This window comes from Podarcis gaigeae, assembly GCF_964106915.1.
Source record: "Podarcis gaigeae genome assembly, chromosome: 16".
NCBI classification, from domain to species: Eukaryota; Metazoa; Chordata; class Lepidosauria; order Squamata; family Lacertidae; genus Podarcis; species Podarcis gaigeae.
This window is the reverse complement of record NC_139693.1, coordinates 17886110-17903053: the sequence shown is the minus strand read 5'-3', so window position 1 is coordinate 17903053 and position 16944 is coordinate 17886110. Positions and strand designations below refer to the sequence as shown.

The following is a 16944-nucleotide window of genomic DNA, read 5'->3' as shown; positions in this document are numbered from 1 at the left end:
GCCACAATCAGCTTCCACAGTCAGAGGGAATAAGGCTAAAACAGATTTCTGCATATGAAAATGTCTCTCCTTCCAGACCCACCCGGTTTATTTGGCCCGGCTGATCATGCAGATGCCGCAGAACAAGTCCACAAAGTTCATGGAGTCTGTGGTCTTCACCCTGTACAATTATGCCTCCAATGCCAGAGAGGCCTACCTCCTGCTCCAGCTCTTCAGGAGCGCCTTGCAAGAGGAGATTGAGTGAGTATCCTGTTTCTTGATCCTACATTTTCTCCCTTCTCCCCTTAAGGCTTCTGCCTTCCTTGTCCTGGTTGCTGACAGCATTCTCGCCTTAGTAAAGATGTCAGCCTCCCTTTCCTAGGAACTGAGTCAGACCACAGATCCATCTAGTCCTAGTATTCCCTGCCCTCACTGGCAGCGGCTGTCTGGCATCCCAGGCAGAGAAGGGTCCTATCCTATCACCTCATCCCTTTTTAACTAGCAATGATGAAGAGGACTCTGTATGAGGTGCTGGTTTTGTCTTCTAACTGGTTATTTTCGAGTGGCTTGTCACACTGCCGCATCGCCACATCATTCACAGTGGCCTGATTTAGTTTATTGTTGCTCTAAATATGCAGTAGAATGACATGTCCTTTGTGGAGGCTCCCTGGTGTGTCTCCGAGTGAGTCATTGCTCTGGTGGAACCTGGGAACCCACCCAGATCACTGGTATGCAGGAATATAGAGAGGGGGACTAATTTGTTTCTCTTGCTAGCTCCAAAAGTAGACTTTTTTCCCAGGTGTAAAAAGGGCATTGGACGTCAATCGGCCAAAGAGGAATGTTTTTTCCTGGTGCCTAAAGGTGTACAATGAAGGTGCCAGCCCAAACTCCCTGGGGAGAGCATTCCACAAACAGGGAGCCACCACAGAAAAAGCTTGTGCTTTGAGTACTGTGCTCATGTTGCATTGCAGCTCAACTGCTCCTGTCATGCTGCATTCTTGCAGGTCGAAAGTCGATCAAATCCGTGACATCCTCACGGGGAATCCGACGGTTATCCGCCTGGTGGTGAGCTTCTACCGCAATGCCCGTGGGCAGAATGCCTTGCGCCAGATCTTGGAGGGCCCCGTGCAAGAGGTCCTGCAGAACAAGACCCTGAGCATCCGTACCAGCCCTGTGGAAATCTACAGAGGGTGGATCAACCAGATGGAGTCTCAGAGTGGGCAGAAAAGGTCAGGAGGAACGTCTGTATGTATTTTTGTATCTTTTAATTCGGCTTCATTAAAAAAGAAAATATTGAGCTATGTGACTCTTCACAAACAGGTAAATATTGACAGAAGCGTAATATGGCGTGATCTAACTTAAAATTTCTTCAAACATAGGCGTTTCGCAGGCCGAAAACTGTTTTATTTCAGAAGCCTGCCTAGGCATATAATTTGTTTTGAAGTTTGACTGATTCTTATCTGTGTTATCCTTTATGTATATTTGCTTTTCAGTAGGTTTTGTGGATTTTAACTTCATTTTTATCCATAATTTTATGGTTTACGTCACTTTAGAAAGCTCCTGGATTAAAAGGTGTATGAACTTTTCTAAATAAATAAAGGAAATCTTCCTGTGAAAGTCAAATGATGTTTTGGGAAGGAGGGGTTGAGGGGTTCTCTCCTTCTCCTCCTCCCTGGGCTGAGGGGGAGGTCAGAGGAAGGAAGTGGTTGAATTGAGGATGGGTTACAACAATTACAAGGTCCCCTGTGAGCTTTGTGGCCTAGTGCGGGATTTGAGCTCCCAGGTCTAATCTGCTACCCTGAAAAGGGGGGCATTTCAACTCATGTCTTTCTTGTTGTTTGGTTGGTTTTGGATGAGGCCTGGAATGCATTTGTGTGTTTCCACAGCAATCTCCCGTACGATGTCAGCCCTGAGCAAGCCCTGGGTCACCCTGAGGTGCAGAGGAGGTTGGACATTTCCATCCGCAATCTCCTGGCGGTGACAGACAAGTTCCTCTCGGCCATTACATCTTCTGTGGACCAAATTCCGTATGAATTTCTTGTTGTTTTGTGTGTGTTTTTATGATTCACTTTGCTCGGTCATCACAGGGGAAAACAAGAGGGCCGCCCAGCTTTCCATTCCATCTTAGAAATCCAGCCGCCTTACGCTGCTTCCCTTCCTTGAGTTTCTGCATCATACCAGCCACCAGCCTTACACCCCTCACCTTGCAGGGATTGTCCCTTCTCCGCTCCTCACAACCCCCCACATCCCATGCCTATGCTTTCTGTAAACCTAGTGCTAGAATTTGTCTTTAAAGCATAGAATTTATCTGAGCTCCCCAGGTGCAGAAGAAGTACTGAGGAGATAAATCAGGGTCTTGTATCCCTATGAAAATGACGAATATGAATATGAGCTACAGTTTTCACTATAATGGGCACTTTGTTCTCCCTCTGCCCTCCCCTCTAGTTATGGGATGCGCTACATTGCCAAAGTCTTGAAGACGTCCTTACGAGAGAAGTTTCCAAATTCTACAGAGGACGAGATCTACAAGGTGGGTGTATTTATGGCCTTGAGGGACGGATGGCCGTAATCAGCAGGACAAGAGTTCGAGTTGCGGTTCCTGGGGTGCGTTAGCGTGGGCCAAATGCTTGCTGCAGCCGCGCCGGGAAGTGACTTTTAAGATGGCTGCCACACTAGCCATTTTGTATTCTGACCCTCGGCTTCTCGAAGGCAGGACTTGAGTCTAAGATTTATAGTACTACATTATGAGTACTGCCTGTTGTTGTGTTTTTAATCATTCCTTTAAAAATAATCAGAGGGAAATTGAAAAGGGCAAGGAGAAATGGCGGGAATCGGGGACTTGACAACGAGGCTGAGAGAAAGAAGATGTATCGATGTAGTCCTGGCATTTTGGCAGAAAAAAAATGGCCTCCCCACACCATAGTATAATACGTTAAACAAATATTATCAGTTATTCAATTCTTCTTGGGATGGAAGCTTTAAAATGTTAGGCTCTAATGAAGGCGACCCTGCTCAGTTGTAAATGTTTAACACAGTCGGCCAACCCCTCCCCTAGGTTGTTGGGAACCTGCTCTACTATCGTTTCATGAACCCGGCTGTGGTGGCCCCTGATGGCTTTGATACTGTTGACATCTCGGCTGGGGTAGCGCTCCACCCTGACCACAGGCGCAACCTGGGCTCCATTGCAAAGGTCTTGCAGCACGCCGCTGCCAACCAACTCTTTGAAGGGGAAAACAGCCACTTGCGGGTAGTGAACCAGTACCTAGAGGAAACCCACCTTAAATTCAGGTTGGTTTGAAGAACTGCTGAGTGGAATGAGGCCTGGAAACAATGGGCGCCTCTCTGCTTGGCCTTGGGGCTCTCACAGGCCTTGTTCCACACCCTCCTTGGGTGCTTTTGCCTGACTAGAATGTGCTCTTGAACTGTGATCCTATCTCTTGCTTGGCTGGAAGGAGGATAGAGAGTTGTAGGGGTGTGGAGTGGGGTCCCATATTCAGCCCCCCAGTGGTCGGCCTGAGAGAGAGTCCTGCCTGAAACCTTGGAGAGCTGCTGCCAGTCAGTTCAGACAATACTCTGCTAGATGGACCCAATGGTCTGACTCAATGTAAGGCAGCTTCCTGCGTTCTTATTAATCAATTTCCTAAAGATATTTGGAAGTTAAAATTGAACATACAAAAGCTTCACTGGCTAGCTTTGTACTAATTTTTTTTCTCTTGGCCTTTATGTTTCTATCTGTAAAATGGGAGTATCAGCCAGTTACATTGCACCTGATCCCTGTGCTGCTCTGCTGCTTGATCTTTTTGTTTTGTTGGTTGATTGATGAGAAAAAGATTAGATCCTGCAAGTCTGAAGTCTTCCCACCTTTACCTTAAGCCACTAATATGTTACGTCAGACTAGTAAAGAATCAAATGTATGGGCTTTTATGCATGACTGCATTGAATTAAAGGCATCATGGAGAGTGTCAGGCCTCCAAATATCCTAGCCTTGAAGTAAACGACCCGACTTGAGCATGAGTGTGTGGGGAGGGGGGCACCCTTCATGGTTTGATTTGGTTTTTCATTCTGCACCTTCTAGAAGATTCATCAGTGCTGCCTGTTCTGTCCCTGAACCAGAAGAGAGGTTTAATATTGACAAGTATTCAGAGATGGTGGCCATCACAAAGCCAGTTGTCTACATAACAGTTGGGGAGCTAATTAACACACATAAGGTGAGGGGGTGAAATTATACTTACTTACTTACTTACTTCTTACTTACTTACCATATTTTTCTCCCTATAGGACGCACCGGCCCATAGGATGCACCTAGGTTTCGGGGGGGGGGGGGAATCAAGGAAAAAAATATGATTTCCCCCGCAGCTCTGGGAGCAGCGGACAGGCTGCATGCAGCCTGTGCGCTACTCCAAGACCTTCTTCCTGCTTTTGCGGGAGGTGGGGGAATTCCCCCATCTCCCGAAAAAGCCCACAGGAGGGAGAAGGGACGGACTCCGCCAGTCCGTCCCTTCTCCCTCCTTGCGGAAAAGCATGCTTTCCCCCACCGCCAGCCTCCAAACCGGGTTGGAGAGTAGCAGGAAGGCGTCGCACACCTTCCCGCTGCCCCCCATCCTCTGGGGCTGGCAATGGGGGAAGCGCTGCTATCACTGAAGCCAAGGAGCCTGTATTCGCCCCATAAGACGCACACACATTTCCCCTTCATTTTTGGAGGGGAAAAAGTGCGTCTTATAGGGCGAAAAATACGGTACTTACTTACTTAGCCAAACCTTTATTAGGCATTACAAATATAGGCCATCATAAAGCATCCATATATATAAAACTTTAAAAGATATACAAATAAACAGCCATGTAAAAATAGGTAATAACAAGGATTTTTATTGGAGTTTCTTCCTGCTAAATAGTGCCATTCACCACTCTATCTATCTGTCTATCTACTTTGGGAACCACTGATCCAAACTATGCACAATGTAGTTATTAACAAATGCTTCACAGAAAACACTAAGCCAAACAGTGGTTATCAACCTTGGGTCCCCAGATGTTTTTGGCCTACAACTCCCATGATTCCTAGCTGACAGGACCAGTGGTCAGGGATGATGAGAGTTGTAGGCCAAAAACATCTGGGGACCCAAGGTTGAGAAGGGCTGGAACTTTAGAAGGAACATTCAAACCTGTGGGTTTCTGGAGTAAAGATCGCAGCAGCAGTGCTCCTGTCTGGTTCTGATGCTACTGTGCTACCCGACTGAGCCACAATTTTATTGTTCTTGATTTGCCATTCATAAACCATGATCCTGGGTTCAGATGTTACCTTAAACCAAACCATGGTTTAGTGCCCGGTAGCCCAGTAGCAACAGCACTGGGGGAAGAATGATGTGGCTGTGGTCTTCACTCTGGGATACTTCAGGTTTACTTTTCACACTAAGCTATCATTTTCTGTGGATATTAGTAATTAACTGTGCCACTGATGCTTTTGTATTTGCTGTCATAGCACCCTCTTGTGGCAATGAGTTCAGTTGGCTACCTTATTCTTGATTAATTTTTCTTTCACTTCCCCTGTTCCATTTTTGCTCAAACTCCTGTTCCCTTTTTAAAATGGATTTTTACATCTGTTTTTAAAATAGCATTTTATATTTATATTGGTTGATTGGTGCTTTCAGTATTCTGATGCATTTATTTTATTCTGGTGTCCTTGTATGTTTCTTTGAATGCCTTTTTGGCAGAAAAGCAGCCTAAGATATTTATGCACATAAATAAACAAACAATGCATTTATGGCCTTTTTTCTCTGCCCATCTTTCTGCCTTTGGTATTTTGATAGTTGCTGCTGGAGCACCAGCGTTCCGTGGCTCCTGATCCTCGAGACCCTCTACACGAACTTCTAGAAGACCTTGGAGGCTTGCCCACCATCCAGTCTCTAATGGGTAAAGCACAGCACAAATTTCAACTTGACAAATTTCATTTTCCAGAGGGATAGTTGTGCTAGTCTCTCTTGCAGGAAAAGCGACGAGAGTGACTTGTGGGACCTTGAAGACTAACACATTTATTGTGGCATAAACTTCCATGAATCATAGACCACTTCATCAGATGCATGTTGCCAGAATGATAACCCAGTTAACACTCCTAAGAATGTGGGGGTATTGGCAATAGAAGTGCTACTTGCACAGTCCGTGTGATAGGAGGGGGAGAGATCACTGATAAGGACTGGGTAGAGAAGTAACAGAATAAAGTATAGTTCAATCCTCTGCAGGCTTACCCACAACCCTTGCTGAACATTGAGGCCCCTGTCTATTCTTTTGTAAAAATATTTCTTTTTCGCAGTATTTGTGGCAAATATCAGGTGAATATGCTATTCACTGTCTGTTGATCTGTCCTTTATATGGGAATCCAAGAGAGATTTCTGAAACCTTTGCTGACAAACTGAAGCAGGAATGCCTTGGTAGAAAAAATCAAATTTCTTTTGAGTGACACGAGTGGCTTCGTGATACAAAAAGTGGCTCTTTTTTGCACTGGCAGCAAAAAAAGATGAGAAGGAAAGAGTTAGATTATATTGCTATGAATTGTTTTGGAGATGCCGAGGTTTAATCTGAAGCTGAGATAGCTGGTGGTGCTTCTAATTTTTCTTATTTTATATTATTGATGTTTGTTTTATTATCTGCAGGCGACAGTGTGGGAAATGGAGCCAGTGGGACTTCGGAGCAAACTCTGACTCAGCTCGCCAAGACGGAAATTTCACTCATCCTTGGCAACAAATTTGATGTGGCGGAGGCCAATATTGAGGGGGGAAAGGATACAGAAAGCTTGTTGCTGAGGTGGGTGGATGACTGCATCATAACAGGCCTACCCTGGCTTTTGGGATACGAATGCTATCTGAGGACTCAGCAACATGAGGATGTTTCTATATCTTAAAGATGTAGTTTTAGGTGTATCAATTATAGCAAAAGCCTTTTTGAAAAGTATGATGGTGCATAACCATTCTGGGCTCATACAGGACGAATAGTTAGAATTGCAATGAATAATAACCACGAAGAAAGTGACACGAGTAAACAATGGACACTCCCACATTTCAAGACCTGAAACCTTTCGAATATTAAATAATGTCAGAGACAGGGCAGAGTGCATCACTATCGTTTCTGTAACTGGCAGAAAATTACAAGCAAACTGGATCACTATCTTCTTCTATCTTTTAAAGCACTAAGCAGATGCTGGTCGATGTCATCCAGTTCCAACCAGGCGATTCTCTTGTGGAGATACTGCAGACGAAGGCATCAGAGGATCAGGTAAGTCCATTCTGCAACATAGGTGCCTGTGTGTATTGCAGAAAATGGAAGGCACAGCCGAAAGGTTTTTAAGTTGTTAAAAACAAAGTCAATTTCTGGATGGATAAATACTTGCAAGTAAATCCTGAGTGTATGCAGTTGGGGAGAAAAAACTGTTTTTGTACCAGGCTATCTGAATGATCATGAGACCATTTCTCACTCTTAGTAAGTGAAATTCAGCATGTAATGATTGGCCATCGATGCAGCTTTAAAGCTAATAAAACCCATCATGCAGGACATCGGCAAGGCACCACTCTCCCTCCCCACCTACTGTGAAATATTTTCATATAGCGTAAATAGAAAAGCATGAGCCAGTCTTCTCTTTCTCTCCAGGAAGCCCTCCACCACCACCTTATGAAGAGAAGGGCCTTATGCAACACCCAAGCCCCAGACAAGTTGAGATGCAACCACACTCTGGTCAGTAACAGCCACCTCTCAATAGCAGAGAAGCAGCGGATCGTCCTCAAGAATCTGCGGCGTCTTGAGAGCCTGGGCATGGTGGACTCTGCCGACCAGTACCAGGACATCATCAATGAGATGGCCAAGGTATGCAGGGCTCTGTGCCTGAGAAATCTCAAGGGAAGAACAGCGAATGGAGAAGATGTACCATGCATTACAAAGGGCAAAATATTTTTTATTGCTGGGATGGATCTGTAGCTATCTATCTGCCTTCACCTACATGGTACCCTCAAGTTGTTTGGGACTGCAAGTCCCATCAGCCCCTGTCGACACAGCTGTATAATGCTGTGGCTGATGGGAGTTGTAGTCCAAACCATCTGGAGGGTGCTCATAAGATCTCTTTCTAGCCAACAAAGCAGGACAGTCCACTTTGGGGAAGGGCTTTGGCTTGGTGGGCAAACATTTACTTTTCTTGCTGACAGGTTCAATTTCCGGCAGCATCTTCAAGTGAGACTTGGAAACAGTGTTCGAAATTCCCATTGTTCTAGGCACGTTTTGTGACAGGGAATTTTATTAGCACAAGCCATTTCTGAGCTCTGGGCACAGTACTGAGCCTAAGATTTCAGATTAAAACTTGTCACTGCTGGAAGAAAAGGAGGACCTTTTTCTGCCTTCCCACTTCCAGCCACTCTCTGAAGACTAGAGGAGGGCCCTTCATAAGAATATTAGGGGGCAGGCAGGGGAAGTATGGCTTTGTTTTTTGTAGTCTTCAGATAGACCATGTGAAAAGTGAACATAAGATTTCAGCTGCAGTTCGTTCATTTTCAGCTTTGCATTCTTGTTTTTAAAAAAGCGCACCTAAGCACTCCATTGCAGCGCCCATAACCTAGGCTTAAGGTGCCACTTAGCTCCTAGATTTCATATCTCAGTTTCTAACACTGCTTGGAAATACTCCCTGCCTGAAACCCTGGAGAGCTGCTGCCAGCCAGTGTAGACAGTACTGAGCTAGAAGGGCCAATGGGCTGACTACATCAAAGGCAGCTATAAAATAACAATAACCCCAGTGAGGATAGCAAAGAAGGTTAAGGAACAGAACTGGGAGGAAAATGAATGCAGCGTAACAAGGAGGAGAGAAATAATTGCTTTGTATGCTTCCAACGGTCTCAGCTTATGCTGGGCCAAATCTCCTTTGCACATACCCTGCCCTTCTCGCCCATAGGACATCCGGAACCAGAGGAAGTACCGACAACAGCGCAAGACGGAGCTGGCCAAGCTGCGCCAGACTCTGCACAGCCTCAGCACCAAGAGGATGTTTTTTGAGGAGCAGGTCGACTACTACAACCAGTACATCCGGACGTGCCTAGACAACCTGGCAGCTAGAAACAAGTAAGCCTGGTATTAATCTCAGGCTTGTAACTGATGCACCTGAGCCAGAAATTGTGTGTGTGTGCAGGCTGTAGCTCAGGGCTTGTTCTCCGCTTGCATCAGGTCCCTGGCAAAATGTAATGTGGCCAAGGGTATCTATGCCCTGGTAACCTTCATGTTGGATTACTGCAATGGGGCTTCCTTAAGGATTTTGCTTTCAGGTAATTGCCACTCTGTCCTTGGCACCTTCATTTTCTATCATCTATTTTTTTAATTCTGTGAAAGTCCCCGAGATCTTCTGATGAAGGGCACGATATAAATTTAATCAATAAAATGAAATGAATAAATCTCACTTCCATCTGAATTCAGTTGCTCATGCTACCTACACTCATACATTCTGGCCAGGCCAAAGCACTTGAGGGGAGAGCACAAAGCAGGGCGAGTTTGGCGTGGGGGAGTGGCTGGAGAGAATCCTTAGGGCTGGATAGAGCTGTTTGGAGGGCCAATTGTGGTACTTGGGCCTGAAGTTATTTTTCCCCTCCCCCTGCTGTATACAGTCGTACCTTGGTTCTCTAAATGCGTTTTGGGAGTCCGTTCAACCCCCGAAACCATTCAAAAACCAAGGTGTGGCTTCCAAAAATTGTTCAAAAACCAGAACACTCACTTCCATATTTCAATCGTTCAGCAGCCAATTTGTTCGGGAGCCAAGGTGTTTGAAATCCAAGGTCCGACTGTATATCCTTGCCAAAGAGTTTTCTTTGTATGTTGTTACTACTGCTTTTATTGTATGGTTTTTATAATTTTATAATCCTGTGTATGTGAGAAAGAGTGTGTGTGAGGGTGGGGGGATGGCCTGCATGAGCCTCCCCCCCAGGGGTTGGCCAAGGGTGTGGGTGGCCATCTGGCCTAAAAGGACTAGCCAGCCCTGGGCTACATCAGCAGTTGAGGCATCCTCTGGCTGGGCTTGTGTTCAGTAAAGGCGGCAAGTAGATGGGCAGAGTCGGAAGGGACTATTAGGGTTGTTAAAAAGGCCCTGTCTACAAACACCATGCATATCCCTTTCTTTTACAGGCCCAGCAAGAAACAGGCAACCTTACATTACACAGCAGCCCGCCTCTTTGAGAAAGGTGTTTTGCTGGAGATTGAAGACCTGCCAGCCAGCCAGTAAGTCCAGGCGCCTCCTGGCCTCTCCAGTTCCATCCAATGGAAACTACAGCTCCTCTCTCCATGCTCTCAGGCTTTTGTAACCAGCCTCTCCCCAGAGTGTTGGTTCTTGAACTTGGCTGCCAGCTCGTTTGCGTGGTCTGCTTGTGTGAGCCGTCTAAGGTCGAACCAGCAAGCTTGCATGAAATCAGACTTTCTGTTCCATAAGGAAGGGCTTTAGCTCAGTGGCGGAGCATGCATTTGGTGGCTGAGTTCGATTTGTTCACTGCTGAAAGCCAAACCACTAGCCACTATTCCATGCTGTCACTTGGTACCAAGAATTATCCCAGGATCCTGACCTCCAGTTGCCCTCTTTCTCCTCTATGGTTTTAAAATTGCCATCATTTCCTCCCCCTCCCCCCTCTTTTCCCAGACTCAGGAATGTGATATTTGAAATAATCCCTTGCGGTGAAGCTGGCAAGTTCCAGGTGAAGGCAAAATTTATGGGAGTTGACATGGAGAAGTTTCAGCTCCACTACCAGGTAAGGAGCTGGCAGAGCTGTCCTTTTGCTCAAATTATAACATTGCCAGTGTGCAATTCTAGGTTCACGAGGACAGTTCCATTCTTATGTTTATTTCCAAGGAGCTCAAGGTAGTGTGCTTTATTGCTATTATAATTTATTTATTAATCGCCTTCTAAATCTGAAGGCAATTTAAAACATTTTAAAAGACTGAAATCAGCAAAAAAGCAGACTAAAATACACAACAACATCTGGGTAGGCTTGTTGAAACAAACATTTTTTTTAGCAGGAGCCAAAGAGTACAGTGAAGGAGCCTGCCTTGTATCAATAGGCAGGGAGTTCCATAGGGCAGACGCTACCACACTTAAATGCGGCTGACTTTCCTCTCTCCATACCTGCTCTTTCTCAGGACCTCCTCCAGCTCCAGTATGAGGGTGTCGCCATCATGAAAATGTTTGACAAAGCCAGAATCAACGTCAACCTCCTGATCTTCCTCCTCAATAAGAAGTTTTTCAAGAAATAACTGAAGGCCTGAAGGTCAAATGGGCACCAATGTCTTCTAGGCGTAGCTCGGTGGTACCAAAGAGACAGTGGTGCTCACAGTGCTTTTGTGTTGAACCGCAAGCAAGCCCACGATAATCAACTCAAAATTCCTGATTCTGGCTTAATTCTCACTGGGGTGGTGGTCAACCTGCATCCAGGCTGGACCACTTCAGAAAGACAGGACTGGATGCTTCTCTGCACAGATTTTTGTTTTCTTTTAAATCCTGGCATGTAGAATGCTTGCATCTCAGGGAGAAGTCTAAGGTAGAACTGTTCTCTCTGGGATCGTTTACAATGTGCTGGGAATTTACTTGTACAGTGGGGTCTTCCATAATAATGTGGGCCCCCATGTAGAGTCACTAGATGCAAGTATTTTTAAAGTCACAAAGGCTGGATTTATCAGAGAGGAGAGGGGGATATTTATGCTGGCCCTGTGCCAGCCTTCCTCAACCTGATGCCCTCCAGATGTTTTGGTCTACAACTTCCATTGGCCCTAGCCAGTGCATGCTGGGATCAATAGTCCAAAACTTCTGGAGTGTACCAGATTGGAGAAAACCATGCTCTTCAATCCTTCATCAGCCAGTCTCTGATGAAGAGTCAACCATACACTCCCCAATTAGTGATGGATGGAAATTTTACACACCAGGAAAATTTCACTCCTATTCTGCTTTGTTTTTCTGTGTCTCTGATTTTTACTGATTCCATATGTGTCTGTGTTACTTCCTTCTTTGATGCAACTACAACAGAAAATAAGTTCCAATAGACTTGACATTAGAGATACCAAAGACCCTCAACTGTTGTTTTTTTAAATTCCAGTGTGCTTTTTTAAAAAAGTTATTTATATCAGTGCATTTTTAAAAATAATGCTTGGAATGCTATTGCAAAAATACTGAAAATTAAGGGCCCCTGCCTGATCTCTGGAAATCCAAGTATTGACCGGCAAATGTTTAATTATGATATCTAGTTTGCATTAATGCTGTCAGCTGCTGGGTTATATCATTATTGCTGCTTTAAGATATATTCCACCATTCAGCAGCATTTAGATTTGGTTTATGTAATTGCTGAACTAGTGGAAGTCTAGTGGGCTTTTAAAAATATATATATATTCAAGGGATTTGATAATAAATAAATAGAATTGTATTTAATTTGTGGGTCATAATTCACTCTTAATAGAGTTTCAAAGATGAGTGCTTGGGACAGCCTTTGTCAACCTGGTTCCCTCCAGATGCTTCTGACGACAACTCCCATTGACCCCAGCTGGCATGGCCATTTTGGACCACAATTATTAATAGTAGCATTTACCCCAGAGAGTGAAAAGGTTCCTTCTGAATATGAAGGGTTTAGTCTGCCTCTTGAGTGTTACTTAGTTCAGCCTTCACCAAGTGTCTTCATTCCAGGTGCTTTAGACTACAAAGCCCATCAGAAGCTACAGCTGTGCTGGCTGGGGCTGATGAGAATTATAGTCAGTGATGGAGCTAGATCAGTGGTTAATAATAACATTAATAATAATTTATTATTTATACCCCGCCCATCTGGCTAGGCTTCCCCAGCCACTCTGGGCGGCTTCCAACAAAATATTAAAATACCATAATACAACAGTGTAGCAGGAGAGGATGGCATGTGTGGTGTGAAGATTCAGGGACAACCAAAGAAACATGAAGACATTTCAGTGCAATACGGTATAGTATAGTGTAAAAAAAATTATTTATTTTTTAATTTGCAGAATCTGGATAGACATCTCTTCAAAATGAGAGCAAGAGCATCAAGTGATATTGAGGACAATCCTAGTTATGTTTTCCAGTGTTGTTCTTATGAATAAAAAAAATAGGTGTGGCATGAGCAAGTTTTTATTCTGAAAATGTGGCCCAGAGAAACCACTGAGCTAGATAAATTTAGACCAAAGACTTAACTGCTTCATATCCATCTAAAGACAATTAACATTTTTTCCTCCCACCTCTATCCCATGCTTTCCAACTGCTTCTGTATTCCTGTGATGTTAGATGGGGGGGACGGGACCCAAACAAACGCCACTTTCGTTAACTGTGATTGAAATGCAGATTTGCATTTTAAAAACTCACTTAACTTCTCCCCTAATGCTAAATTCACCACTTAGATATGCTAATCGTTCTGGTACATAAATGCCTTAAATAAATAAATGCATTTGCTTTGGGATAAAGTGTCATTTGGTGTAGAAAATGATTGAATCCTTTTAAAGGGAGAGAAACAAGCAGCATCTGTAACCATTTGTGGGCCACCTGACCTGCCTAGCCCATAGCTCAGTGTCAGAGCATCTGCTCTGTGTGCAGAAGGGCCCAGGCTCAATCCCTACTGGTGATGTCCCCTGCTTGAAACCCTGGAGAGCTGCTGCCAGTCAGTGCAGACAATGCTGAGCTAGATGAACCCAGTAGTCTGACTCTGTGTAAGTCTGACTCCTGTGTTTCCTATGAGCAATTACACAGTTTTGTTGAAACACATCGATGCCAAAACAGAATATTGGTTCTGTTTCACCTCTAATTTAGAAAAGTGGCCTCTATTACAAATATAGGAGATAGATGGGAAAACACCCGTTCCAAATAAGAGTTGCAGAGAAGGTTGCTCCACTAGGTGGCATCATTATCCAGGGAACCAGAGGCAAAGGGGACCGGTAATCGCTGGCAGGGTTGGCATCCGTTTTCTCCCAGTCGGCAGCTAATGTTGGAGGTCAAAAGGGCACCCTGCTTCAAACGGGAAAGAGGCGAGGATGGTGAGTGATGGATTTTTCAACCCCTATTTTAGAAAAAAGTTTGCATCGCAAGGCAGCTTCAAGGCACAGCCTGTGTCCAGCCTTCCCCCAGCTGAGTGCCTTCCAGATGTTCTGGATGACAGGTCCCATCAGCCCCAGCCAGCACCCCACTGGGGGGAGGCTGGTTTTGCCTGTAACTTAGCGGTTGTCCATAGTGAATTTCCCAGGTTATGAACAGCCAGGGCTGGGAACTACTCTCCCCTGAGACCCCAGAAAGCTGCAGGCAGCAAGAGCCAACAAAACTGGGTAAGATGTCTTAATGCAATCTTCATCAACCTGGCACCTTCCAAATGTTTTGGAGCACAGCTCCCATCAGCTCTCTTGGGATACAACAGTGCAAGTACCCAGAACTTTGTGCTGGGCAAAAGGAAGAGTTTGGTGTAACCTAAAGCCTTGCAGCGGCGGGGTGCGCTCCCGCTGCTCGGTCCCAGCGCCTGCCAACCTAGCAGTTCGAAAGCACCTCCGGGTGCAAGTAGATAAATAGGGACCGCTTACCAGCGGGAAGGTAAACGGCGTTTCCGTGTGCGGCTCTGGCTCGCCAGAGCAGCGATGTCACGCTGGCCACGTGACCCGGAAGTGTCTCCGGACAGCGCTGGCCCCTGGCCTCTTAAGTGAGATGGGCGCACAACCCCAGAGTCTGTCAAGACTGGCCTGTACGGGCAGGGGTACCTTTACCTTTACCTTTTAAAGCCTTGCAGATTCCCACACTAGTATATGTTGTTCCCAAACTATTTCAAAACAACATTTGGTGTGTGTGTGTGTGTGTGTGTGTATGTATGAATAACGCTTTTGTTTGCACATGATAAAAGATGCATTGAAGCTGTGCTGATGGGGCTCACCTGGCGCCTTCATTACATATCTTTAGGCACCTGGTGAAAACGTTCCTCTTCAACCAGGTGTTGGGCTGATTAATGTTCTGTGGCTGATTAATCTTCTGTGGCCTTTTAAATGAGGGAGGTCATTGGTTTCTTACACTTTTGTTTTATTATGTATTTTGTTATTTCATTTTGTATTTTTATGTTGTGAACCGTCTTGTGATCTTCAGAAGAGAAGGGCAGTATACGAATGTAAATAATCATACTTATTATCCTTAGGAAGCAGTTTCTTCCCCAGCTACAGGGTTGGGGAAACCTGATGCCCTCGTTGGACTCCAGCTCCCATAAGCCTCAGCCAGAATGGCCAACAGCCAGGAATTATGGGAGCTGTAGTCTAGCAACATCAGGGCTCCCTTCCTGGTCTGAGGAGAGACAGTGCTGAATCTTCTGCTGCTGGCATTTTGTGCTGTTTTTTGCCACACTCGTGTTCTCCAGATGTTCTTGGACTCCAGTTTCCTGCTAGCATGGCAAGTGGTCAGGAGTTATGGGAGCAGCAGTCCAGCAACAGCTGGAGGACACCAGGTTCTCCATCCCTGAAACAAAGGTGTTGCCCACCTGTGGATTTTGCAAGATGGCAGATTGGATGTGCCTCCTGCGCTAAGCTCTGCTTTATCCCTACCATGTACCCTGTCACGCTCCTTCCTACATGCCGTGGTTGTTTTCCATGGCTCCTGCTGTGATCCACTTCTTACCTTCCTGACCACTGTCCACTCCCCAGTTTGCACTTTTGGAAACGTCTGAAATTAGTGGTGTGGTCCCATGTTTAGAAACCACCAATTGGATTGGATTGCTAACTCAGCTTCCTGCCCTCCTGAGCTGGCCCTTTCGCCACCCTCCCAGTCATCCCATCCAGAGATATCTCACCAAACAAGAGAGACATACACTTCCCCAGTTGCCATGCAACCCCTTAGCAACCGTGTTCCTCTTCCATGGTTGCCCTGCCTGACTCCCTCCCCCCCATCTTGTCTCATTATTTAACATAATTGTCTGTGTGAGCATAAAGTATGTTAAGTGAACTGACAGATTGGGGATGGAATGGAATCAGAAATATAGGATATGCGGGGGGGGGGGGGGAGTATGGGGTTGGGGAGGAGAGAGACAACCCACATGGCCAGGTGAATGAAGAGGTGTTTTGAAACGAGTTTGTGTGAGCTTATTGTTTAAATCCATCCATATTTTCAAGTGAAATAGTGCAGTTTTAATTTAAAATAAATAATGAAAACTGTGTTCCACCAATATTGTGTTATTTGGGGACCCCTTGAAATGCTGTCAAAAGTTCAAGGTGTGCCAGAGGGCGGGTGTTTCTTCGTGGCTAAGGCCACCAATAAAGTGCCATGATGCTATTTTAAACAGTCATGGCTCCCCCCAAAAAATTTGGGGAGCAGTAATTTGTTAAGGGTACTGAGAGGAGGCCCCTATTCCCCTCACAGAACTACAATTCCCAGAGTGGCTTAACAGTCCAATCTCTCTTCATGGGGAACTTCATAGGAATTGTAGCTCAACAACAACTATCCTCACTTGCGATTCTCAGTGACTGGCATTCAAAGTCTGTTTTGGAGCCTTGAACCTGTTTTGGTTTACGGTTTTGTTTGGGAAAGAGCCATAGCTCAGTGGTGAACGTTCCACATTCAATCCCTGACATCTCCGGGAAGGGTTGAGAGAAACTTCTACCTTATTTTTTTTTTTATAATATTTTTTATTAAGTTTGTAAAGTACAGAAAAAAGAATAAAGAGCATGTTATAAAAGTAGAATAAGAAGATTACAAATTTTCTTGTTCTTTTTTCCAAATCTACTGGACTTCCCCACATCCTCCCAACCCTGCATTCTCTGTGAACATAACATCAGCAATTTGTTGACTTATTTCATTACTTATTGTATCCTTCGTTTTATCATGTTACCCAATTTCAAATGTATTATAACCCGAATCATGTACATTTTCATTTAAACACAATAAAGTTATTTCCTTATTCTATCTCAGACTTCCTGTGCCTTAATTTCCATTTCTTTAGTTTAATATTACTGAAGCTAGAGTTT

The 16944-nt window shown here is 44.9% G+C and overlaps 1 protein-coding gene and 1 long non-coding RNA gene across 6 annotated transcripts in view; one reads left to right on the top strand and one right to left on the bottom strand.

The window, feature by feature from the left end:
* Window positions 1-13422, top strand: part of IQGAP3 (IQ motif containing GTPase activating protein 3) — a 49108-nt gene extending 35686 nt beyond the window's left edge. For all 4 annotated transcript variants that reach the window (XM_083716823.1, XM_083716822.1, XM_083716824.1 and 1 more), the window contains 14 exons: window positions 77-240; window positions 984-1208; window positions 1866-2006; window positions 2425-2509; window positions 3035-3267; window positions 4055-4187; window positions 5784-5886; window positions 6624-6774; window positions 7155-7242; window positions 7615-7827; window positions 8900-9066; window positions 10117-10209; window positions 10622-10730; window positions 11119-13422. In XM_083716823.1, coding sequence (XP_083572949.1) covers window positions 77-240; window positions 984-1208; window positions 1866-2006; window positions 2425-2509; window positions 3035-3267; window positions 4055-4187; window positions 5784-5886; window positions 6624-6774; window positions 7155-7242; window positions 7615-7827; window positions 8900-9066; window positions 10117-10209; window positions 10622-10730; window positions 11119-11232 — 2019 coding nt within the window. In that variant the 3' untranslated portion in view covers window positions 11233-13422. The remainder of the gene's footprint in view (window positions 1-76; window positions 241-983; window positions 1209-1865; window positions 2007-2424; window positions 2510-3034; window positions 3268-4054; window positions 4188-5783; window positions 5887-6623; window positions 6775-7154; window positions 7243-7614; window positions 7828-8899; window positions 9067-10116; window positions 10210-10621; window positions 10731-11118) is intronic.
* Window positions 12947-16567, bottom strand: LOC310834306. Of its 2 annotated transcripts, none has more exons than XR_014559171.1 (2): window positions 15602-16567; window positions 12947-13969 (listed from the first exon to the last, which is right to left on the bottom strand). It is a non-coding gene; the product is annotated as an uncharacterized lncRNA (long non-coding RNA). The 2 variants fall into 2 exon arrangements; XR_014559172.1 differs by having other exon boundaries at window positions 12947-13966.
* Window positions 16568-16944: the final 377 nt, after the last annotated feature.